The sequence below is a fragment of the Misgurnus anguillicaudatus genome, chromosome 2, assembly GCF_027580225.2.
Source record: "Misgurnus anguillicaudatus chromosome 2, ASM2758022v2, whole genome shotgun sequence".
NCBI classification, from domain to species: Eukaryota; Metazoa; Chordata; class Actinopteri; order Cypriniformes; family Cobitidae; genus Misgurnus; species Misgurnus anguillicaudatus.
Window position 1 is genome coordinate 13,643,160 of NC_073338.2, and position 25,535 is coordinate 13,668,694.

The 25,535-nt window shown below is 37.6% G+C and overlaps 1 protein-coding gene across 2 annotated transcripts in view; it reads right to left on the reverse strand.

Moving 5' to 3' along the window:
• Positions 1-20,475, reverse strand: part of slc22a23 (solute carrier family 22 member 23) — a 79,263-nt gene extending 58,788 nt beyond the window's left edge. Inside the window, exon 1 of one of the 2 annotated variants that reach the window (XM_055201466.2) lies at positions 20,297-20,475. In XM_055201466.2, the coding sequence (XP_055057441.2) occupies positions 20,297-20,353 (57 nt within the window). In that variant the 5' untranslated portion in view covers positions 20,354-20,475. Of the gene's footprint in view, positions 1-19,559 lie in introns of both variants that reach the window. The other variant, XM_055201453.2, reaches the window with a different exon arrangement.
• Between the last annotated feature and the right edge of the window lie 5,060 nt (positions 20,476-25,535).

Genomic DNA, 25,535 nt, shown 5'->3' on the forward strand with positions numbered 1-25,535 from the left:
AAGGTCAGAAAAGGAAGTCAGAAAAACAGGGAATCCTGTTAACAGGAAAAATCCCATTCTGAAAACAAATATGCAACTGTAAGGGTTTCAAATTGATTGTCAATATTTATTACATTTCATAAATTACAAATACATTCGTCTTGAACATTTAGGAATGAAAAGTGCAAGTGTAAACATTATACATTATATCAATAAAACGATGTGCATCTGAACAGTAAAAATCAAGTACACACATCAACAAATTTGATGTCAAAATATCTGAAGTAAAGCTCAGGGCTGGAACTCCTTTTAACTTCTCAGCTAACTTGGTTGACACTCGGGTGTATAGTTCAGGTAGCGCAGTGTCTGATAAATATCTCCTGGATGGTAAATTATACCGTGGCTGCAAGTGTTCTATCAGGCTACGGAATCCAGCGTTTTCCACCACTGATAATTTTTTAAATGTTTGATTGCGTTTGTTGTGTTGTACGACGCGAGGGAGCTTCCGCCTCTCTGAATAACGGCTTTGCCGTCTTGCTTTGCGGTGTTTCCAAGGTAAAGAATTTCCACACAGCGGACATGTTGTCTAGCCTCAGTCAGCGCTATCCAGCTGGCTGCAAGCTGCGGAATGGATTTCCTGCATGGGGGCGTGTCTCATAACTGTGTCTCGTTGAAACTCGCCTCCATTCAGGAAATCCATTCCACAGTTTGCAGCCTGCTGGCGGGAATCACTTTCGGAGTCATTTCAGCAGACAACGTTAAAGCGCAGACAGCTCGGATATCGGATATCTAAGCATGTTGGATCGGAAAATCCGATACGTGAATTACACAGATATTGGTCCCGATACCGATACTGGATCGGATCGGCCCCATCCCTACTTACAATGTGGCAATTTTAACATGTTATAATAAATTATCTATATGGTATTTTGAGCTAAATTTCACATATGTACTCTGGGGACACCAAAGATTTATTTTACATCTTAAGTCTTGTGAAATGTAATGTCCACTTTAATAAAATGACCTGGTTTTACAACAGAATGTGCCATTCACGATCAGTCATCTTCATAAATTTACAGCTCAGGTTCAGGTAAATGTGTGATTGTCCATCTCACATTAAAATGTGAATGTATAACACCGCAAATACTTTATAATTATTATATTATAACAATAAAAACAATACACAATGCATGCATAATAGTGCAAATGTACTACAGGGACGGATTATGGCGATGATGTGCCCTGGGCACAGATGTCTCAAAGGCCCCCTTTACCAATTTTTTGGGCAACAGCGTTGCACCTGTATGCACAGGGCTCAAGTGTTGGTTCGCCTCTGCCTGTATTCCCCATCATACAGGATTAACAATGGCACTAATACGCGGGGAGAGAATGCACACAATATTCTGTACTTTCACACCACAAATTGGTTTATTTATATCTCACCAGTATCTGTCAACATACTGTACTGCCCTACAAAGCGAAAGCGCAGTAACTACGCATTTGGTCAAAATTGAGTTAAGGGTTAAAATGGGCTTTGTGAGATCTGTTGTGTCTTGTGACAAAGTCTCCTGGTTAAATTTTGTCCCATTTCAGAGAAATGTGTGTGCCAAAATTGCAGTAACATGTTTGACTGGCTGGTGTAAAAAACTTTAAAGCCATTTTTCTCAATTTCAGTGTTTGCGTAGATACTGCACTTAGCCTTTGGAGGGCAGTGTACAACATACTTTAAAAAGACGAGCGGAGCTTTTCACTCAAAGTTGAATATTTTTGAACTCTCGACGTTCAGCGCTGAGCGCGAATAAAACCCCGAGCGCCGGTTTTCAGCGCGGGAAAAACCCCACTAGCTGCTTGCTTATTTGAAAAACGCAGAGTTTCCATTGGAATCAATTGAAAACATGCGCCGGCCGCGGGCGTAAAAGCTTCGTGTGTCCAGCCCCTTAACTTAGAACAAAAAAGTTGGTTTAAATTTACCTTAGCTGAGGGGTATCTTTCTCGATTTCCTCAGAGAAAACGCTTCCACCACATCATCAAAATCCAGTTCCCTCACAAGATCGCATTCAATGGCCATTAAAGACGTCCTTGACACATTTTGCTTCTTAGTTCGTTTTTTACTCTTGCCATTAGAGAAAATGAACATTCTCCTTCACAATTGCTGACTGGCATGGTGAGGAAAAGCTGTCCTTTTGTGCTTTCTTTTCATTGATCCACTTGGTTGTGGTTTTAAACTGATTTTTGTTTTTGTTTTTGAGTAACCGTCTTCTACGCGTGACTTTTATATTACGCAATGCTTTTCACTCGCCTCTAGATGTCCCTTTCAACAGCGCAGCAATACATTAAAATTATTTATTTGATTTATTTACTAGTTAATACTTTGCAACTGCAAAAAAAATTCACATTATTCCTCGATATTTAACCAAATTTTACTGAAAATAAAATTAAAACTAAAATATTTACTTGAAAATAATAGACACAGTAAATTTGACAGGGCCCCCTGCTGGCCCAGTGCCCTGGGCAAGTGCCCAGTAGGCCCGTGCGTTAATCCATGCCTGATGTACTAACGTCTTAAAATAGTACGGCTGTGTGTCAATATGGTGTGTTTTTATTTATAAAACAGTTGATTCTGATTGGTCAATAGTTGTGCTGTAATCGCTTTGTGTTTTGCCTTAAAGCAGCTTCTCGTACCTTACTGCTTACTTAAATATCTCTGTTTAACACATTTACTATCAGGGGATCCCTGCTCCATGCCGCTCTCATCTTAGGGGTCCTTGCCCCAAGAAGACCCCAGACTTATTGTATACAAGTTATAGTATATAAAATATGTATGTTTCCTGCAACAAAACCATTACAGCCTAAATATAATGATGATTTACTAGCTGCTGACCAAAGATCAGATAAGGGAATCTCTATGGCTAATGTTAAAGACGACTATATAATTTCCTGATGTTGTACCCAAAAATTGAGTCGTTTTGGGGTATCTTATGGCTAGAATTAGTTAAGGGGGTTGTATGATTCTTTGGTTCATAAACTTCTTATTCTGAACATTTCATCAACTGTGCATAATAATAGTCCCTTTCACACATACAGTCTTTACTGGTAATTTACTGGTAAATTGCAGTTAACATGTCATGTGTGAACAGAACCTTTCCGGTAAATCAGTGCTCCCAATTTACCAGTAAGACAGGTTGTAAGATTAACGGTAATTTACCTGTAAGCGCTGTGTGTGAATGAAAAATATAGCATTACCAGCATTTAGATGACGTCAGACCGTGCTGACAGATCGTGCGGGCCAATCAGAAAGTTTTTTATACAGGTGACGCGTTTCCCCCAGACTGTTTACGGACGTTTCCACACACATGTTGCTTAAAAGTCGAGCACACCTGAAGTTAACATCCACATTTCTTTACCAAAGTTGTTTAAAACAGCTTACCATCTAATTGCCGACGTCCTTAGCACACCATCTGTGAAGCCTAATGTCCAAACGTGCAGGTTCCGTTTGACGCCGCCTAACGCAATGTTGTTTGGTCACGAGCAACTTCGCGACCGTTTGCCACAGATGTGAAAACAACAACAAACAACACACTTTCTGTGTGAAAGAGGCTAATGACATGTGCAACAAATGCATATAGAGTTAAATATATTTATTATTAAAGTATTTGATATTCAGTAATAGTTATTTTTGGGTAAAATGTTAATAATTGCATTGTAGGCTGATTTAACTGTGCCCCTACATTTTCTGCATGCGCTCCTAAAATTTTCAGGAAAGGGGTTACAGTGTTTATAGTAAAAATGTTAGGCTGGAGCCCTGCAATGACTAGACCTTTAAAATATGTGTGGAGGCACTTCAAACGTGGTTACCATGGGGCACTACATTGTGTTAATCCGGGCCTGCTTCCACAGGATCCTATTTCCTCTATTGTGTCATACTCCAGCCACACCCATCACCTGCCATTCACTTGTTTAGTATCGATGTCACCTGGCAACATCACAGACAAATATTAGCCAGTTAGACAGAAACCGGTAATCTAACATTATCAAGACAACAATGCTATACTAGTACTCACTAGTAGGTCATTTTCATTTCACCTTGTTAATATTTTTTGATGATCAACAATGGCATCATCAAAAGTAATGAAATGCTAAAATGATCACAACTTAATTCCTCATTCTTTACAAACAATTGTTTGATGTGTTCATTTACAGTTAGGCCTGATCTTTTCATTTAATTGTCCGAACAACATTCCAGAAGTGCTGATATTTGATATAACTAACTAGTATGAGTGCAATGCAAGGTTAAGCAGAATTGTGCAATTATTGCCTGGAGCAATATGGCAGTACATCAATAACATTAAATCATTGGTTGTTGCTACAAAACACACATTAAAACAAGTCACAAGGTATGTGAGGAGAACCAATGATACGTAACATTATCGGAATGCCGCCATATTTGAAACTACATACTGTTGCGCAAGGTACCATTTGCTAAATAAGCTCAAAGTATTAATTGTTTTCTCTCACCAACGTATCGTTTCACTTCAGAAGACGAATATTAACCCTTTGGGGTAATTAGAATATTTTAATGATAGATGCATGTGCTTTGTGAAGCTTTGTTACCTTGAACCCCATAAGAAAATAACATGAGGACATTTAAGTAACCACGAATAAGTCACGTCTGAAGGACGTTGTTAGGCACAAAGCGAAGCAACCCTTTGTCAATGCAACCCCTTCATCCTGGGCATATAGCCTTATTTCGGTTACAAAACAGTTACCATACAATACAAATATTAAAGCAAAAAATATACATAAATGGAAATTTCATCAAGTAAAATCACTAAGTCTTCCTTCCGCTCGAAAAAATAGTCCCTGACCACCTGTAAACAGCAACAGAATGTTTCCAATTATAGGTGGGCGATAAACTGGTAGAAATCTGTCAACTGGTAAAGATTTTGGGCTATCGTCAACGTCGACGTTATGCACCTACTGCTGTGTGCATGGTCACGAAAACGTAACGTTTGTTATTCTAAAGTTAGGGCCACGCCAAAAGATTTTTTTAAAGCAGAATTATCCACAAACATGATAAAAAATACGATTTAGCATGTATATAGTCATGACAGCACAACGCCCACCATCAAATTAACTTCAAAAAACAACACGAGTCTCTTTTTAAAAAGAGCACATTTTGGCATTAAACAATTTCATATCCAAGAAGGATGTTTGGATATGGCAAGACATGATAACCACAGAGTTTTATAGGACCAACCTGCTAGGCATCGTCATCGACAAAGTCCATTTAACTTATAAATGGTAAGTGGTATTTATTAATATCATATTGTCATTATACCTGTACTGTGGTTGTCACAGTGCTACTAAATTGTGTTGCTTTTCAATATCAATATACAGCTACCGGTTTAGTTGCACAGCTTTAAGCTGTGTGCACACATACTCGATAAAAGTTGTTGACATTTGAATTGATGTCGCTCTACATAAGTCATCTGGTATAATTGAAACGACTGGCTACGAGCTACGTACCCTAAGCATTTGATAGACATTTGAGCACCCAATAAATGGCTCCGAGCATTCGTAAACCACGCCTCAAATACGAGAAAATGAGCATGTGGTTCCCAGACCACGTCTCATTCTCTATGAAACTGGTCTGGTGTTAGCCAAGCTAGCATTGCACACACGTCATGTGCATTTTTGCTGCTTTATTGACCTAAAATACACACATACGTCAAAATTCCTCTCTTTGCAAATATCCTCATAAACATGACCATGTAGAGAAAGTAAACAGCTAAAACACATGTTTAACAGTATATTGGATCTGGACTTTTGTCTTAAAGGGGAAATTACCTAATTTTACCCCTGTCTGTCAATCATGTTAATCCAACAGCATTGAGAGAAAATCTGCTGACTAAATCACTTTTCTGCTTTTAATTGTTTTTGTCTTTTTTATGCTTGTATAAGCTATAAGTGAAAATTATATGGCATTAAAGATTTCAATAAAATAAAAACCTTATTAAAAGAAAAATAATTCTGTTATGCATATTGTTATCATGAATCCTATCGTGATATAAGATTTTGGTCATATCGCCCACCCCTATTGCTAAGGTTGTTGTACAGCGATACACAGAATCGTTAAGTATTTCATCATAAATAAAGCACAGCTATTGACCAATCAAAATCAATGACTGAAACTAACCGTTTTATAAAAAACAATTATTTACTTGTGTTCAGCTATACTGGTATGGCACAAGGGTAAATTATAAGATAATTTTCATATTTGCTGAACTATTCCTCGAATGTGACCTTGTCCAGGTTAACAGAGAATTTTTTTTGTGTGTAAGTCACAGCGGATAACATGCAGTATAAAGAGAGATTGTGTGCACATATACACATCATGTGAACAGCAGTGTGGGAGGCTGGGGAACACAGAAAAGATAGAGCGAGTAGCAGTGAAAGAACAAATGGTAGAGAGAGAGAGAACGAGAGAGAGAGAACGAGAGAGAGAAAGAACGAGAGACTGCTGCATAGTTACTGCCTAGCAACAGACTATCAGTGTGAGAGCTGCCACATACTGTAGAAAAGCACTCACAGGGTTTAGTGCTTTATAATTGGGAGGAAAGGACATGATGACACCACGACACACTTAATGAAAGAAGAGGAAGACAAAACAAGGAGATAACACAAAACAATAAAAACGACAGCCGCTAAATTTTATTACAGAACGAAATCGAGACGCACAGGCACAACCTTACATTAATCTGCACAGTCAAATCTCAACCCGCTCGGTAATTAAAAGCAGCTTAAAGACCAGAAACAGTAAGCACGTACTCGGATACATTTCATTATCGTAAGATAAATCCTTCGAAAGAAACGGAGATGATTCATGGAAAGCACCCTAGCTCACAACATCATACAGCTTTTGTGTCGGCAAACATTCAACAGACCCCAGAGAACGCTGTCATTTAGGTAAATCCCACAAAAAATGTGCTAAAGTAAACCTGTGGATGCTAACATTGCTCAACAACAGATGGTTTGAGTCCCACAGTCAATTCAATTCAATTTTATTTATATAGCGCTTTTCACAACTGTTAATTGTTGCAAAGCAGCTTTACATGAGTAGATGTAAAGGAGAACACAGAAAATGAAATAGATAATATAAGATGTAGAATATAGCGGCTAAGGTTAAACCATACAAGCAAGCGTATTAATAATGTAACGTATACAGTAAAGTGCTAAGTTAAGCCAAAGTTGGCTGACTCTCTCCTAGGGCATGAAAAAAAACCCTAGGCGAAAACCCGGTGGGAAAAACTCCTAGAAGGACAAAAACCCTTGGGAGAAATTAATATATTTATATATTTATATATATATATATATATATATATATATATATATATATATATATATATATATATATATATATATATATATATATATATATATATACGGTAGGTATAGGAAACGGGTAAGCGGATTAAACTGGTTCAGCCGGTGGTCGTGCATCGGCTAGGCATCACAGTGATCATCTTTAGAGAGATTTGTCACTTCTGACAGTCTGAGGCAGAAGGTCATAAAGAATTTCGGATGGGTTCTTGTGACTTAGGAACATTTGGACTTTACTGTGATTAACACTTACCACATATCACATGTTACCCTGGACCACAAAACCAGTTATAAGGGCCTTTTTTTACTTTTTTGTGTACCTTTGTCCAAAGTTTCAGCTTGTTAATGAGAGTAAGTGAGAGACAGAGAGAGAGAAAGAGAGAGAGAGATATTTACTGAAGGGCAAATTGTATTTCTGGGTGAAACAAGGGGAGGCCATAAAGGCCCATTGTTTTGTGATTGTAATGGTGTTACTATGTCATAGTCTGAATCTCATTCCTTCTGCAAGTCATAGGTCACTCTATGCACACACGCACTTACACCAATACAAACCCAAAGTGGTTCAAAGGCCAGAAGTAATGAAAAACCTATTACTCACTACTAAATGAGATTAATTACTACAAACACCCACAAATGAATCATACTGTCAAATCCTTTCAGTGAGTTGACAGAAAATACTGTCGGTAAGAATAAAAGAGATACTTAAAAGCTTTGGACCACAAAACCAGTCATAAGGGACAGACTTTATACCGACTCCATGCTTTCAGCACAGTTTTCAGTGTTAAAGTGCAATTTTATTATTGATTTTGCATATTTGCATACCACATTGTGTGTACATACATTGTATATGTATTGAATATGTAAAACTTAGTAACATGTTAAATACTCGCATATTCGATTTGGATAAAAGCATCTGGCAAAATGTACGGTTTTTAAAGAAATTACATTTCGGCGATATGTAAAAGCGTTTACAAAAGTTTAAACTGATATTCCTTTAAGGTCATATGTTACTCCTGTAATGAATTTTCCTAAATGGAAATCTATGAATAAACATCGTGTGTTTCTTACCAAGAGATCAACTCACGCCAACTGATAGAGGAACAGGGAATTGACCTGGCAAACAGCTGGGTAAATACAACGTGTGTGGGAGGGAGCACAAAACTCGGCATGTCTGAAGCGCATGTGTGCTTGTGCAAAAAAATAATAAAGCTCACATTTCCACGTTCGTGACTCTCTTAAAAATGTTCTCTGTGTATCAGATTACACTCCTTATTTTGATCATAAGAAAAGATTAAATACCGCAAGAAGAAAAAAGTAAATACACTATTTAAAAAACGTCTTGATTGCATTTGTTAAGCCTACACATTAACTTCTGTTATCAAAGTTATTTTAAGAAAACAATAAATATATAAATATAAATATATAAATAAATATTAATGATATACGATATGCAATATGAAAATGCTTAAAGTTTGTAAAATCAAATTAAATTAAAAATTGGATTTCATTGACTATACGCAAGTCATTCAGTTACTGTTGACCCTTGCATACTGCGATGTGCACATTTGCATTATTACGGTATATCTTGCGAGCCCAACATCAGCTAAAACACATGAACATATGATCGCAAACCAGCCAGACTCAAATGAGTGAATATACTTGAAGCTAAATCTGTAACCGTTACGGTCTCTGTTCGAGGGAGGTTATGGACTGCACACATGTACTATAGACACAATGAAACATCCTTTCCGCACCTGTCAGAGCACAACACTGGCTTTTATCTGCACTGTGTGCTTATAATTGTCCATAAACCTGCTTTAAAGAATCTATAATGACTCAAAGGCAAATTTGCGCAACAATGTGCAATGGTTTCCTTTTGCACACTGAAACAGGCAAGTTATGTGACTGACTACAGAAAAGATGCAGAGAAATAAATGGAGGAATAGGCAAGACAATTGCTTCCCCCATGCCAATTATTGTACACATGTATACATTGGCTTATAAGTAACATATGATACCTCATGTGTGACCATGGCCTACAAAATTGTTTTATGTTGTTTACTTTTTGTATGTTTACCCTGTACAGAACTTTGGTAGGTTCACACCTTCTTTAAAGCGCTTTATAAATAAAAAGGAACTTGAACAGTACTGAACCATGAAAATGTGCTAAATGAAATAAATGTTTAAATAAATATATACCGTATTAATTATATTAACGTATTGCAGTGTATTGCAGTAATAATAAAAAAGATAAAAATTAACTGAAAAAAAGATTTTTATTTGTTGGATATGTTAAAGGGACACTCGTGTGCTCATTTTCCAGCTCCCCTAGAGTTAAACATTTGATTCTTATCGTTTTAGAATCCATTCAACTGATCTCCGGGTCTGGCGCTAGCGCTTTTAGCATAGCTTAGCACAATTCATTGAATCTGATTAGACCATTAGCATCACGCTAAAAAAATAACTAAAGAGTTTTAATATTTTTCCTATTTAAAACTTGAGTCTCCTGTAGTTACATCGTGTACTAAGACTAGGGCTGGGTAAAAATATCGATTCATCAATGCATTGCAATTATTTGTTTCTCAATTCAATATCGATTAATCAAATCCTATGAATCGATTCAGCCCCCCCGGCCAGTGGCGGCGCTGTGGGAAACACTCTGTTTAGTGAGAGCGTTCAGCGTTGTACAAGACGTGCTTTATCAAAACAGATAGATCAAAGATGGCAAACAGCAGCACTTCTTTCAAGCCTGCACCATCAACGTAATCAAACATTAGTAATACTACACACATTATTTAAAAATATACTCAGGTACTTAATTGCTTTTTTATGTACTTATTATTGAATCGATATCGAAGCAAGAGAATCAATATCGAATTGAATCGAAGCCTCAAGAATCGAAATCGAATTGCAAAATTCCTAACAATACCCAGCCCTAACTAAGGGGCTGTCCACACGGAGACGCGTATCACTGCATACGTATAAATTTGTTATCGTATTGGCGTTTCATCCACACGGATCCGGTGTTTTGGGAGACTGAATCCGCTATTTTTTGAAACCGGGTCCTAAAGTGGATAAATCTGAAACCGACACCCTTGCGGTTTCGTCTGTCCAGCCAATCCGTATATTTTGTGAAGCGAAAACGTCATCACATCACGTGTCAGAAGCGTCACACATAACAGCAACAACAATAACGGCGGACTACGTGATTGTGTTCGTGCTACAGAAGCTACTAAAGCCTACTAGCTTCATTACAGCAAAATCTATTGTTTCTATGCAATTGTGGTGACCAACAAGCGATAATGGACAACACCATACGTTGGTTATGCGCATGCTCAAAGTCTTCTTCTCCGTGTATAGTGTATATCTGTGGCAGAAGTACAGCGCCCCATACTGGTCCGGCATATATACTACACCGCTTTCAGTCGGTTTCAGTGGTTTCGTGTTTACGGATAATTTTTTTAGAGCAAGGAAAAAAATGATCGGATAGGGAATGCACCGGCTTCGTGTGGACATAGCCTAAGACTGACAGAAAATTAAAAGATTGCGATTTTCTAGGCAGATATGGTTAGGAACTATACTCTCATTCTGGCATAATAATGACTTTGCTAATGTAACATGGCTGCAGCAGACGTAATGATATTACGCAGTGCCCGAAAATAGTCCCCTGCCATTGAAAGTAACCAAGGGGACTATTTTCAGGCAGTGCGTAATATCACTACACCTGCTGCAGCCATGTTACATGAGCAAAGTCACTGATGCTAATGGTCTAATCAGATTCAATGGATTATGCTAAGCTATGCTAAAAGTGCTAGCGCAAGACCCGGAGATCAGCTGAATGGATTTCAAACTGTAAAAATCAAGTGTTTAACTCTAGGGGAAAATGGAAAATGAGCACATTTTCAAAAAAAGTGGAATGTCCCTTTAATGTAGCCAACAGCCACATATTGTTCACTTTCATAACTTATATGCAGCTTAGCCGACTAAATCATGGATAAAAGTAACCAGCTGGATATAAATGAATGCAAATTGAAGGTAATAATCATGACGTTAAACATTTGGGTTGGATTTATCTGCATATGTTTTTGTGTAACTGTTTGACGTAGTACCAATATTAGCGTCCTGTCAGCCTTGACGTCAAACTTAGGTTCCTGCTGTTGTTTCTCTGCTAATGCAGCATCTAGTCAGCAAAATAATTTTTATAATGACACGAAGCAATGGACACAACTCTGAAAAACTACCAGCATGGATTTTTGACGATAGCAGATGTCCAGTACATGTCCAGATATGCGTACATGTATCTGCATTTACTGTAATGTTTAAACAATGCCTAAGCAAGGACCTTTTATGAAAGTCCCCTTCAGAACATCTAAAATGACTTATCTAATCCACTCTTGAACTATAATTCAATCAAACAGCTGCTAATCCAATAGGAAACAACAATGATCTGGCAACAAAATTCTGCCAATGTATTTGGCCTAGAAAATTAAATACCTGTCATTCAATTCAATAAACATTTTGATTTCAGTCAATTGGTAATATTTGCATTGTGGATGGCCTGAATGATGTTAGACTACATACACAGAGTTCAGATGTACAGTGTTGTGATTCAGTAAAGTAACACGATGTCCTAAACTGTGTTGCTGAGCTTCAGGTAGATCAGATTGCCCAACACTTTTTATCATCCTACGCTGAAGTAGCTCATAACAACATGAGTCAATATTATTTATGTGTCGACCTAAACTAGACACATCTCATTTTGTGTTAAAGATTAACATGTCCTTTTTTAGAGCGCAGTGATGATATTCCCCTATTCATTTTACATTATCTTAACAAATTAAAATCCAGGGCCCACAGGATTTCAAGTGCAATTAGAAAAGTCCTCAAATCTAAAGGGCTTTCCTGGTAGAAAATGAGTTTCAGAGGCTACCCGAGGACACCAGAATAAGAACATGGGTGTATTTTCTGGTGACTTTTTGTCATTCGGTGGGATCATCGCATTTCTTTTAAACTATCTTTTATAAATGTGAGCCAGACTTCCTTCTCAACAGGGCCTAGAGATAACACAGCTAAACAGCCATTTATCATTTTCCTCATCCGAGAGACATTCAATAGAGTCAGACAGAACATACTGTACGCTTGAAAAGTCGATGCACAGTCTAGCATAAAAAATAAACTAGGATTTCAAAATCATTTATTACTGCTGAACATCCATTAAATAAACTCTTTTGTATCCAAGTAGATGACAATAAAATTTATTTTCATGTGCCTGGACTCCATAGAGATTATGTAAAATTATATGCAGATGCTGTATCCTGGAGTTCCCGGACTGGATTTTAAGTGATTTCCCAAAACACTTTTTTCAGTAACAGACTTCCAGTTATGTCTTGTCCTAATAAACTGAATGACTTCCCATAATGTCAAAGAGAAAATGTTTTACTGAAAATATACCTCACTTATATTCAGAGTTTTATTTAGCTTTTTCTTTACTTAGATGGACAGTTTTTTCTCTTGTCTACATTACTTCTCAAGCTATGCATTTCAAAAACGTCAACCTCATGTCCAGAGACTTTTCCAATTCACCCAACAAGTGTCAGGACTTTACATATTCAATAATATTTGACATGGGTCACTGTTTTGATGCAACTATACAGCATTCCTAATTTTCTCTGACCTCTTACTGTCTGGGACTTTGCCTTGATAGTGCCGCAGGGATGATTTATTTTGTGTACGCAAAACCTGGATGCTAGTTAGGATTTTCACACTTATGTTTCCATAGTCCTGAAGTCAATGTTTTTATTAGGTTTTGCCTTAAATAAGAACTTGGGTTAACATAAGCTCAATATATTTTCACATTTTAAATTAAAACATAAACATGCCAGTAATTCCCTCATTCATTTCTTTTAAAGCTTTTGTGTCGGTTGTTAAAAAATTGGTACATCATGGGACTACAGACAATGTTGGGAACTTTAAAGGAACACTCCACTTTCTTTTTTTAAATAGGGTTAAACGTTTGATTTTTACCGTTTTGGAATCCATTCAGCAGATCTCCGGGTCTGGCGGGACCACTTTTAGCATAGCTTAGCATAATTCATTGAATCTGATTAGACCATTAGCATCATGCTTAAAAATGAGTTTCATTTAAAACTTGACTCTTCTGTAGTTACATCGTGTACTATGACAGACGGAAAATTAAAAGTTGCGATAGCTGATATGTCTAGGAACTATACTCTCATTCTGGCGTAATAATCAAGGACTTTGCTACCGTAACATGGCTGAAGGAGGCGCAATGATATTACGCAGTGCCCGAAAATAGTCCCGACTGCAACTCTACAATTACACAAACTTAGGGGGCGTGCACACCAAAGCTTTTACAGCTGCCGCATGTTTTCAATTGTTTCCAATAGAACGTCAACATTTTTCAAAAAAGCCAGCAGCTAGCGGTTTATTCCGCGCTAAAAACCGGCACTCGGCGATGAGCGCCAAGAATTAAAAAATACTCAACTTTGGGTGAAAAGCTCCGCTCGTTAATGTAAGTTCTCATGATGACACTAAGGTCGAGAGACTGTGGTGTAGTTTGCTTGTAGCCTGTGGTTAGCTTTTCATTGCTAGCCTAGTAAAAGCATTTAGACTTACAAATTCAAACACTTTGTGTTCATTTGTGAAGATTATTTTGTTGGATAAGATGTGTAAGTCATTAACTTGTTAAACACAGAGCTTATATTTTGTAATAATAATCCAAAAGTCTATAATGGGTCAAATTAATGGTCTTTTTGGCAAGGGAACCAGTTTCTCGCTAACTTACGGGTTGGCCAACAAAAATGCATCATCCCGGCAGCACTTTATTCTGATCATGATATCCATTAGTTAGATGCATCCCAACATTAAGGTTTTACAGAGAGTATATTTATATTATTACTATTAAGTGGGAGAAGTGCAATGCTTAATATGTCTGCTCTTGCAAAGGAAGTCCCACATTTCAGTAAAAGCAGTCAATAGGCTTTATGCCCAGCTGCACTACTTCCTGAACTTCAGCCAGCTCCTCGTTTCCTGTCTGCCATTATTGGACAAACTGATTAATCCAGGTGTGCCTTACCTCAGTAGTCACAACAACAATAATCAGACACACCTGGATTAATCAGTTTGCCCAATAATGGCAGACAGGTAACAAGGAGCTGGCTGAAGTTCAGGACGTAGTGCAGCTGGGCATAAAGCCTATTGTTTGAGATTTCTCTCGGTGCAGAGAGTTGTGAAGTACGAAAGTCCCTTTAGGGAAATCACTGCACTTATCAGCTATACTTGTAAGGCATCAAGGCAGCTGTCAGTAACAGAAGACATGAATGGGAGTAGGCTGATATTTTTAAAACTATTTGTTGTCACATAAAACAACATACAAAAAACCAATAAACCTAAAATACAACACATTAAAGGACAAGTTCGGTATTTTACACTTAAAGCCCTGTTTTCAGATTGTTTACGATGAAATAGAACAATTTTGACTGAAATTTGGACATATGATGCTGGCCCGAGAATTTTCGGGTGTTTGTTGTATTACCCCCCACCTCTACAATGGCTGCATAGGTGCACTGTAACAATCCTTCCTAAAATGCATTAAACTTTCGTTTACAAAGACGTGAAACTCACCGAGTGGTCAGGGGTGTTCACTGACATGCTCATACAAAAATCGCTGCAAAAGACACATTCCAACAGGTTTTATCGTAGTTTTTGTCAACTCCATTGACTTGTATTAGATGTGCTGTGAGGTACGGTATTACTCCGCGCTGGGAACCTTGTTTGTATTCTTGCAATTTGCAAAGGCGGATTAGCGCCACCAACTGGGCTGGAGTGTCTATTATTCAAGCTCTCAACGGAAGAATGTACGGCTGTGAGGCATTTGGAAAAATAGGTCCACAAGTTTACAATGAATGATAAAACACCTGTTGGAAAGCATCTTTTGCAGCTATTTTTGTGTGAGCATACCAGTGAACACCCCTGACCACTCGCTGAGTTTCACGTCTTTGTAAACAAAAGTTTAATGCATTTTAGGAAAGATTGTTCCAGACAGTGCACCTATGCAGCCATTGTAGAGGTATTGGGTGATAAAACAGAAACCGAAAATTCTCCAGCCAGCATCATATGTCCAAATTTCAGTCAAAACCGTTCCATTTCATCTTAAACAATCTGAAAACAAGGCTTTAAGTGTAAAATACCGAACTTATCCTTTAAACCAACCGTATTCTTACATTTTCATATAGTGTCTTTGCCAAAACATAAGGGGTGCATCTCATTACAGAGATAGTGTGCCACTCATAAAAATGTAAGAAACAGACATTCACCTAAAAAATAAAACCCCATACTTTTGTCCCTGAAATTGTCCCAAGATTATGAAACTTTACTCTAAAGTAAATGGGGTTAGCATAACTTTCGCAGGTAATGCAACAGTATTAGCAGCTGGACAGAAGTAACAAGTGTTACTTTCATCCCATCAGGAACTCCTCACATTTATACCAGATTAAATGTTATTTTGAAAAACTAAGGCAAACTTCAGGATGTGTTAGAGCACTAAATAACCTGTAGATTAATCAGTACTGTAACACATAAAACCAGAAACACAATGCGTTATAAGAAAAAATATCACTTTAGGAATTTACTTGTTGAAAAACAGCTTTCTGGACCTACACGCACAAAACAATGACAAAATATTACAATATTTGCCAGCTCTGTCACGGGTTGCCGTGCTAAAGATGCTGTCATAGATTGGAATGCAAATGTAGTCAGGGCTCCAAGAAAATAGCTTTGTAACTTTCGTCCCGCGTTACTTTCGCCCCGGTTCTCCGCTATCTGTTTCATCAAGTTCCATTCTGTTAAACATCAGATTTCCTGTTTAAAGACAGTCGGATGTTCAATGTAGGCTAGGAATCAGAGGAAACATCTCCAACTTCCCCCTTGACAAAACATCCCATAAATCTCCATCATTCCCATAATCCTTAGCAAACAGTTGCCATAAAGAAGCTGTAACCTCGATAAACAAACTCTTGCATACAGGTATCACAAACAAAGCTAGTCAAAACTAAAGATCATGAAACATCAAAATAATAAACAAGTGTAACCTTTTAAAAATACTAAACTAAAACCACGATGAATCTTGGGCAAAATGAAGAATTGTTCAGCAAAAATCAAACACCATTGTGAAACATGAGTTGTTAGGCTGTTGTGGGTGTTAAAAGACACTTGCTTAAAGCCCAAGACAAGGGAGACCATCACAATTTCTCAGTGATATAAGAGTAAGACCATAATGTGTAGAACTGATCATTTACAAAAGTAACATAAACCCTACTAAATAAGCTGCATAACTTAAGGTATAATTTACTTTCAATCGGTGGTGACTAGTGTGCTGAAGTCTGCCCTGGATGTTTTCTAGGTGGTTACTTATTCAAATAATCTGTTAAATCACTAAGAGCATAGAGGAGCACGTAGGAGTAATGCATCCATTAGCAAACATCACTAATAATAACAGCTATAGATTATCTTGTCCATACGTTTGAAATGAATGGTAAAGAGCACGGCATTCATAGTACATTTGGTGATCAAACAATCACTGTTAGACTTACAGTAATTTCTAAAGTTTCTTACCACAAAATGCGCAGTAAAATACCATCATGTTCTTTTCCAGTTCATTACTGTAATATGCATTGCATTATGGGTATTAACATTACATTTACAGTGATTTACTGTATGTTTTTAATTTGCGGTAGACTGCTGTAAAACAACAGCAGTTGTGCTACCGTCGTTAAATAAAACTGTGTTATAAAATCACATAAAATGGAAAAATAAAATATATCTATGAAATGAAATACATTTTATTTGATATGCTTTTAGCAGTGAAGCAAATTTCAAAATGTGAATTGTTTTTCAGCAGTGTAAATAATTTATTTAGAATCGACACGGGCGACCCGGGTTTGATTTCCCTTCAAGGCAATATATTTTTTAAAACTAGGTTACAATAAGGTTATTATACTGTAAATTGGAACTACGGTAAAGGCATCATACTGTAAAATCACGTACAGTTATGGTACTGTAATGGGGCAGTTACAGTAACTCACTGGCAACACGTTGATTACATGTTAATGCGAACTTGTGAAATATACAATAAAAAGTCTAACAGTGATATTTTGAAGGGGCGTGGCCAGTTTTCATGCATGCATATACGGCTTGTTCGGAGTAAATATGAAAAATGAGGGTTGAGAAGTCGGGAAAATTATCTAATGAATTGTCTTAATATCTGCAGCACAGACACTTGGAAACAATCCCACAATAGCATTTTTAATGCATTTTCCGACGAAAGCGGTTTGGTTGACAGAGACACTTTTTAAATGGGAGAAAATCTGATTATCCCCTAACTGACTCAGACAAAATGTCAAATATTCCCTGAATAGCAGTGCACTAACACAGAAAGGGAGGGGGGAAAATCTGAGCTTGCAGTTTAGCACCGGGTTTATTCCAAAGAGAGGCAGAATTTACATGAACATGTCCAAAAACAGCACATCTATCTTAACATATTTTGCTTATGTTAAATAAACTATAGCTCCCAATATGCAAAATCCATCAATGTTAACAAGTATTTTTTTTAAAAACCTTGCCCAGAAACCACTTAAATGGATTAAAACCCTAACATTTTGGCTAAAACGCATGCTGATGTTCATTAAAGATTTCCTTTAAGACAAAGTAGCAAAGTCATATAGAAACTGACGCCTCTGTGCATTTTGCTGATTCACTTCCACTGTATGTACACTGCTTACTGTCTGATTTATTTGCTGAATCTGTACCATACAACAACACCTCTGAAGCAATAAGACAACATGATATTTAAGATATGTAAGGTTCATTGCAAAAAAGCCCATGCAGTGTAGTTCAGTGTGTAGGGTTTTATCATTTGCACATATGTTCAACCTTTCACACAATCCCTAGAAGTCCTAAAAACAAAAAGTGACCCCATGAAGTTATTAAATACTAAATCCACATCTAAACTAGAAATGTTATTGAATAAATATTAACATAAAAATACAAGTGGATGGTTATAATATACATTGTTAGTAAGTTTAACTGGTGATATTGATTTTTAGTAGGTGTTAGGTTTCCCTTAAGTTCACATGAGGTGCAGGTCATATATACTGTATATATATATTTGTGTGTCTATTTAAAAATGACTTCCACTTGATATTTTGCATCTAATGCACAACGCATTAAACTCAGACAAGTGTGCAGTATCTTTTTGATGGGCAGATCATAAATGAGAAAGCACTTCAATATTTGGACTACAACAACATCACTCTATTAAAGCAATGTGATATCAATTTCTATACCACGACTCATCTGTGCATTGTCAATAAAGTCCCTCTTTTGATCATCACATATAGGTCTGATCTAATCAAGTTAGGTAGTGATACACAGTACTGTATGCTAGCATTAACCTTTACAAACTAAAATGGATGTAATCGGCTGGAACGTTGCAGTATCACTTCCATATGAAACAACATATGTAAGCGTCCAATCACAAGTGATTAACATTACAGTCAGCAGATTATATTTAAAGGACATAATGTGACACTAATGTGATAATAAAAAGCCACCACAGGCACTTTTTGAGATTATCTCTGTATCCTGCTCGGTGTTACTGGGTAATCCATAGAGCTGACCCACATTCACTATTGCACAATACATTGATAGGCCAATGAAGGCAAAAGGGGAGAACACTGCTGGCTTTAGCACTAGTCCAGTGAGTGGTTGTGTCATCCGGTCGGCATGAGGAGAACCCGGTGACATCCCCCCCGTGATTTGATGCAGATGACTCATATTCATCCAAGTCAGCAATGCTATTCTTTGCCTGTGCTGCGCTTTTGCAAAATACGCCGCTGTAACGCAGGCCTTTAAAATGCTTTAAACTCATCTTACCAAACGGCATGTAAGGGAATTTTGTGATTCATAACCTACTACTGTGCATTAAAGCCATGCATGCCTGTAAATTAGTGCACGCAGCCTCGCATCAATGAACTTGCATACAACTGCGTGCCTGCAGCTTCTCCCTGGACATTCGCCAATTGGAACGGATGGGCAGATGATACAATGTTGCTCGTTTTTTGTTCGCGTTCAGAGGGCTTTAACACACTCACGCGCGCACACACACACACATACACACTCACCTTGGTGACAACATTGTGCTCGAGTCCAGCTTTCAATTCATATCCCGACTGCATGCAGATGCAATGCGATGTGCCGTTGTTCCCATTATTCACGCCGCTAACGTTATATCCAAAACCGGTCGACTGGTTGGTTTTATTCTCGTGCAATGCCAGGCACGTGTTGTTCGGATGAGCCAGGAGAAAATAGTCGGAAAATTGACTGAAGCCGATAAATAGGGCCGGGATCCACGTCAAAACGATCAGCTCTTTCTGAAATCTCCCAAATCCTCCCAGACGGGGCAAAACGCCGCCGTCGATATGCGAGAGTAAACCGGGTGATTTATTCGTTTCAGGTGTGACGAAGCCGTTCTCCGGTGGATGAAGATCCGTGTCCAGATCAGACACGGCCATCACCGTCTCGCACATATTGCCTGCAGCCCGGTTCGGTAATGCGTCAGTCTAACGAACGCTATTAGGAGTTCAATTGAGAGCGGCTTTTGTCAATGATCAGGGAGTGGTGGTGCGCGTGTCTTTGCCCATGAATCGTCACGAACTGTTCCGATCAATCTGTGGATTTAAAGTCGCCGGCTTTGGTCCGCGACACCGTCAAAACGCGCTCGACTCGCCGAACAGTGTCAAGTCAAACCAAAGCGTTTCACTTCATCGGCATGTTGGTGATCCGAGCCGGAAGAAAGCACAGGGTAGTGAAAACAACAAGCCTGCCCCCTTTCCAGCATTCACAGCCACAGGTAACACACCTGTCTCGTTGCGCACAGCCACAACGACCCGCTGCCCTCAACATTGTAGACGGACATATGTCATGATCCACTGAGATTAGAAATCCCCTCTCCTGTTTCAGTTAACTCGGTTATTTCAGTTCACAAAACACTCGCTCTCTCTAGATAATATGGAGAGAATAAACAGCCGTGAGAGCGTGAAGGCGGAACCTCGATTGAAGCTCCGCCCACAACCCACGCGCATCGACGGCGCGCTCAACTTCTGCTCATCAGATTGTGTTTATAATGGTATGATTGATGAGCTTATCTTGTGTGTCATTTGTCTTGCTTTGAATTAGTAAATGTTACTGATTGATATTATTCAGTAGTGCTATAAATAATGGTAGGCTACAATATAAATAAAAAGGTGAGAAAAGATCATGTCATATATATTTTTTTTAAATTTGAGCTTAATATAACAAAAACGAGGCTTCTGTAAGCTTTTTTCTTTATCATGACACATTTCCAAATATAGCCACTGGGCTGCTCCAAATGCTCCTGCTACCCTAGTGATGTAAAATGGGGTAGAAAAAGCTACATACATGATTTATTTACACATTTTACCTAGTATATATACAAATCTATTTTCAGTAAAACAAAATCACTGAACCTATTTGTTGGTTTAATTTATGTGTTATGCTGTTTTTTTTTTTTTACATAAACTTAAGCTGTTGTTTTTGCATAGGTGTGGGTTAGTATGATCTTTTTAAAAATATTTTGAAGCTAAACACAAATTATTATTATTATCGCTATTAGCATTATTATTATTATTATTATTATTATTATTATTATTATTGTGGTGGTGGTGTTTTGTAACTAAGGCAAGCCTGCCCTCTAGTGATGACAAACAATATTACGAGAACTTCTAATTAATTATTGCCTGTATTATGTAAATAGTGTAACCAGGATGATCATTTTACATTCATATTTTCTGTTAGTTTTGATGTCAGTGGTTGAGCAAGCAAAATTTCCCAACAATGTAACAAACGCCTGGGGTAGAAAGAGAGCAAGATATTTTATATATTAATAATAATAATTATTATAATATAATAATATAATAATTATTTATAAGTATTAATTTATTCACAAATTAAAGCATTATGACACACACGATTTTAATAATCAAAAAATGCTAATATGATTTGTATCATAATTTGTGTCCAGTTTCAATAGATTTGCTTGAATTTGTCCGTTCTGTTATCTATCAATTTTAGATTATTGATATAATTTGCTTTTTGTATTGGTTTATTATGAGAGATGGACTGAGTTTACTCAGCTTTTACTCCGTTTACTCTGTTTGATCTATCTATTGTTCAGCTCTGTTGCTTTTTGTTTGTCACCGGGACATCAAGCATGCTGTTGTTAAGTGTGTAAACTCTAATGTGTGAAGATTTATGTGCTATGACAAACAGATTCTGGCCACACCCTTTACTAGAAATTTTCAATCTTTGATCCCAGCCATGAGTCATAAATGCAGCTTAGTGATAAAAAAAATAATGCACACTGTGCTTTTGTACTGACTTATTTTACAGTATGAATTGATCTAGATAAATGTTTTTTAAACAACACAATAATTCATCACTGGGTTTAACTATTCTGTATAATAAAGGTAGATTTTAATGGAAAGATTAAACTGTCTTCTTGAGACGTAGGCAATTATCAGGTTGAGGCGTCATTATATCAATCATAAACTAATTACTGTTCTTCTTCTAAACATTGTTTAACAATTTTTTGCATGTTTTCTAAATTGTTTGTGCTTAACAACTTAATTATCATTAACTACACCATAGGAGGTTATTCCAAGGCCAGGTCCCACGGTGACAACATAAGCCCAAAAGTGGGGCATGTTGTCGCAAAAGGGCAACGTGTGTTTACTAAATGTGTGTTTGTGTGTGGGTGCGTGCGTGTGTGTGTGTTAAATTAAGTTTTGATGTCATGGCACTGGCAGTCATATCTGAAACTGGGCAAATATTCAATTTCGAGGCTTTCTGTACTATGACTTTTTTAAATTCTCTGTAGTTACATTAAGTCATTCTCTGTAATGGTTTAATATCTGTTTAATGCAACTTTCTGTGTTTCGTATTATGCAAAATCCAGACAATTATTTTTTTTGCACTAAAACACAAAAAATTAACCTCGGATCAAACTCCAGTGACAGCACTTGTCTGTGTGTGTCAGCGTGGGAGTGTGCAGGAGAATGCACCGTGAAGGGTGTGTCACGAACATACAGTGACAGCATACGGTGACTAACATGTTGTCACGAAAAGCTCACATAGAAACGCAACAAGCGGGAACAGAGCAGGTGAAGACATGGGGGTGTTTAAGCAGCCACACCTGGATAGAAAGGTGGATGGTCCCACCCATATGAGCCACTCCTGGTAATGTCTGGAAATAATTATTGAATAAACATCTGTCTGCATAACTCTCATTTATTTTTGAATGCAGGTTTGAGTTTAGGGCGTTCACACACAATAAAGGTTGTAAAATGTAGTATATACCCTATAAATCCACTGTTCATTGGGGCAGGAAAATGGAGGCCCATAAACCCAAAATGTCTGTCCAAGGACACATAAATCAGTATTGGGATAAAAACTTGGTCCTGAATGAAAAGAAACTGTAACCAATTCCTGAGAAATCACACCTGTATCCGTGACAACCCTGAGCCAATCAGGAATCTCCTCTGACTGTTTTATTTTGTGAGTTTCGGTTTACTGACACTGGATTGGCTGACTGTCTTGAGGGTTGGTTTTAGCCTGCATTGAATGGGTAATAAAGCCGCCAAATATCTTGTTGCTGGTTAGGTGTCCCAGCTCAAACACACAGAGACATCGCTTTCTAGTTACTATCTTTTTAATATTTACAAGTCAACAGGTTAATGCAAGGCTTTAGTGAAGGTCTTGCTGTTTTGTCATGTGCACACAACAATAAACTTATCAAAATAAGCAATTTCAACTTTTTATAAGTAACTGCTTACAACATATCACTATTCAATATTTAAAATATTACATTTTATTTATTTATTTTAATTTAAGGCAGCATATTTTTGTGTGTGTGTGTGTGTTTGCAAATGGTAGCACTTAGTCATTACATTTTATAGCATATTGACAAGTTTGTTCATGCATGCACTCTTGCTAGAAGTGCAATGATTAAGCATGCCAAAAACTGAATACAAAAATTAGGGCTTGACTGGTGTGTCTAGGCGTGTGTTACTCTTTGTAAACGAGATTAAGAGAAACATTATGTTCCCAGTTTAAGTATATTACAGCAGTGGTACTTAATCCAGGTCCTGCATCTGGACCTGCGCCACTGCACATCCTATAAGTCTCCCTTATTTAATACACCTGATTCAAAACCAGCAGATTGTTTAGCAGAATAACATAAACAGTGGGTGTGTCAGATAAGGGAAACGTGTATGAAATGTGCAGCGCTGGGATTATTCAAGAACAGATAAAGAAGTACGTGCAATAAAACAATAACATAATATATACTGTTATTGGGGTATAACACATAAGTCTTAGATAAGAATATGATGTTTTAGGAAGTTATATAAAGTCAAATTAATTGCAACATGGTATGATTCACAATGCGTAATTACACATTTGTCATACACTTTATCCAAGTATTGTGCATGCCCTACACGTAAAGAAAGAGGTGTTGGTTTAACATAAAATAGTAAGTTACCTGGTTGGCTTAAAATTTAATTCAACTTAAAAATATTAACTCAAGAAAGTTGTGTAAACCTTGTTGTGTTAAGTTAAATTAAGGCGGGGTGCATGATTTTTAAAAAATACTTTGGAAAAGGGAGTCGGGCCAAGTACCAAAACATACTTGTAGCCAATCAGCAGTAAGGGGCGTGTCTGCTAACTGACATCATTGCCTGAGTATGTGTGGGGTGGGTCTATCAAAAGATTGGGATAAAAGCGTGTTTGTTTAATTGATTTCAAATATCAACATTGGCTTTCGGAGATCATGCACCTCCTTTAACTCAAAATTTAAAAGCAACCAGGTAACTTATTATTTTTAAGTTGAACCAACTTTTTCTTTTTTACATCTTGACATTACTACCACACCAGTCTTTCACAAAGGTAAAATTAAAATAGCTTTTGATATTAGGATAAGTTATGCAGATCTAGATGAGAAATCTCAGACACAGAATTTAAGGCCCTTTAGGGCCTTTAAGATAACATCAAATATTTTTTAAAACCCTTTTGAACTTTACACAGAGAGGATGTCCTAAAAATGTCACTTGTGTAAAGCATCTGTAATGACATAGCTATTCATATTATTTTTGATTTATTGCACCTTTAGGGTTCCAATCACCAATCTGATTGGGCAGCATGTAATGGCTCAATGGGTACTGTTGGCTCACAGGAAGAAGGTCCCCAGTTTGAGGTTTTTGTGTAATGTTTGTCTTATGGGTCTATCTTATGGGTTAATTATGCGTACTCCGGTTTCCTCCCACAGTCAAGTAGCCGATTTAACCTTGTCAAATAGCCGAAAAGTGGCCGATTGGCATGTTTAAGATGCTTCACTATCTCTATATACAAAAGTCCATTTATCTCACTCTATCAGCATTGGTTTTCTCCATGCAACTCTGGGATACCTCCCACAGGCCATAAACATGTAAGTTAGTTGAACTGGAGATAAAAGTGAAAAAGTAAAAGTGACAAGCTTTGTCAAGTACCGTATACTCGAAATGTGACCTCTGCATTTACCCATTCCAGTGAGTAATGAACACACACACTGCAAGTCATGAACACACGCATGCGGAGCAGTGGGCAGCTATCCCAGTGCCCGGGGATCAATTAGGGTAAGGTGCCTTGCTCAAGGGCACCACAGTCGCAACCCATCAGCCGTGAGACTCAAATCGGCAACTATCGGTTTACAAGCCCAACGCTCTAACCATTAGGTTACAACTGCTTCAAAAGATGCCAAATTGTCCCTCCCCATGTGTGCATGAATGAACTTGTGTATGGATTAACTTGATCTCGACACAAATATAACCATAGATGCTGGAATAGCGTTAAGAATAAACACACAAACAAAAGTCCTTTTTAAATAAAATTACTGTGCATGCCGGCCATATTTGCAGCTGTGTCATTAGTTGCGTTTCCATTAGCCTTTAGATTGCGCATATTGAAGTTGCAAATTGAAAATACGCCCAATGAATCAATTTCGCAAACGCTCGTCCCGTTTCGAACATCCCCCTCCACCAGAGTCA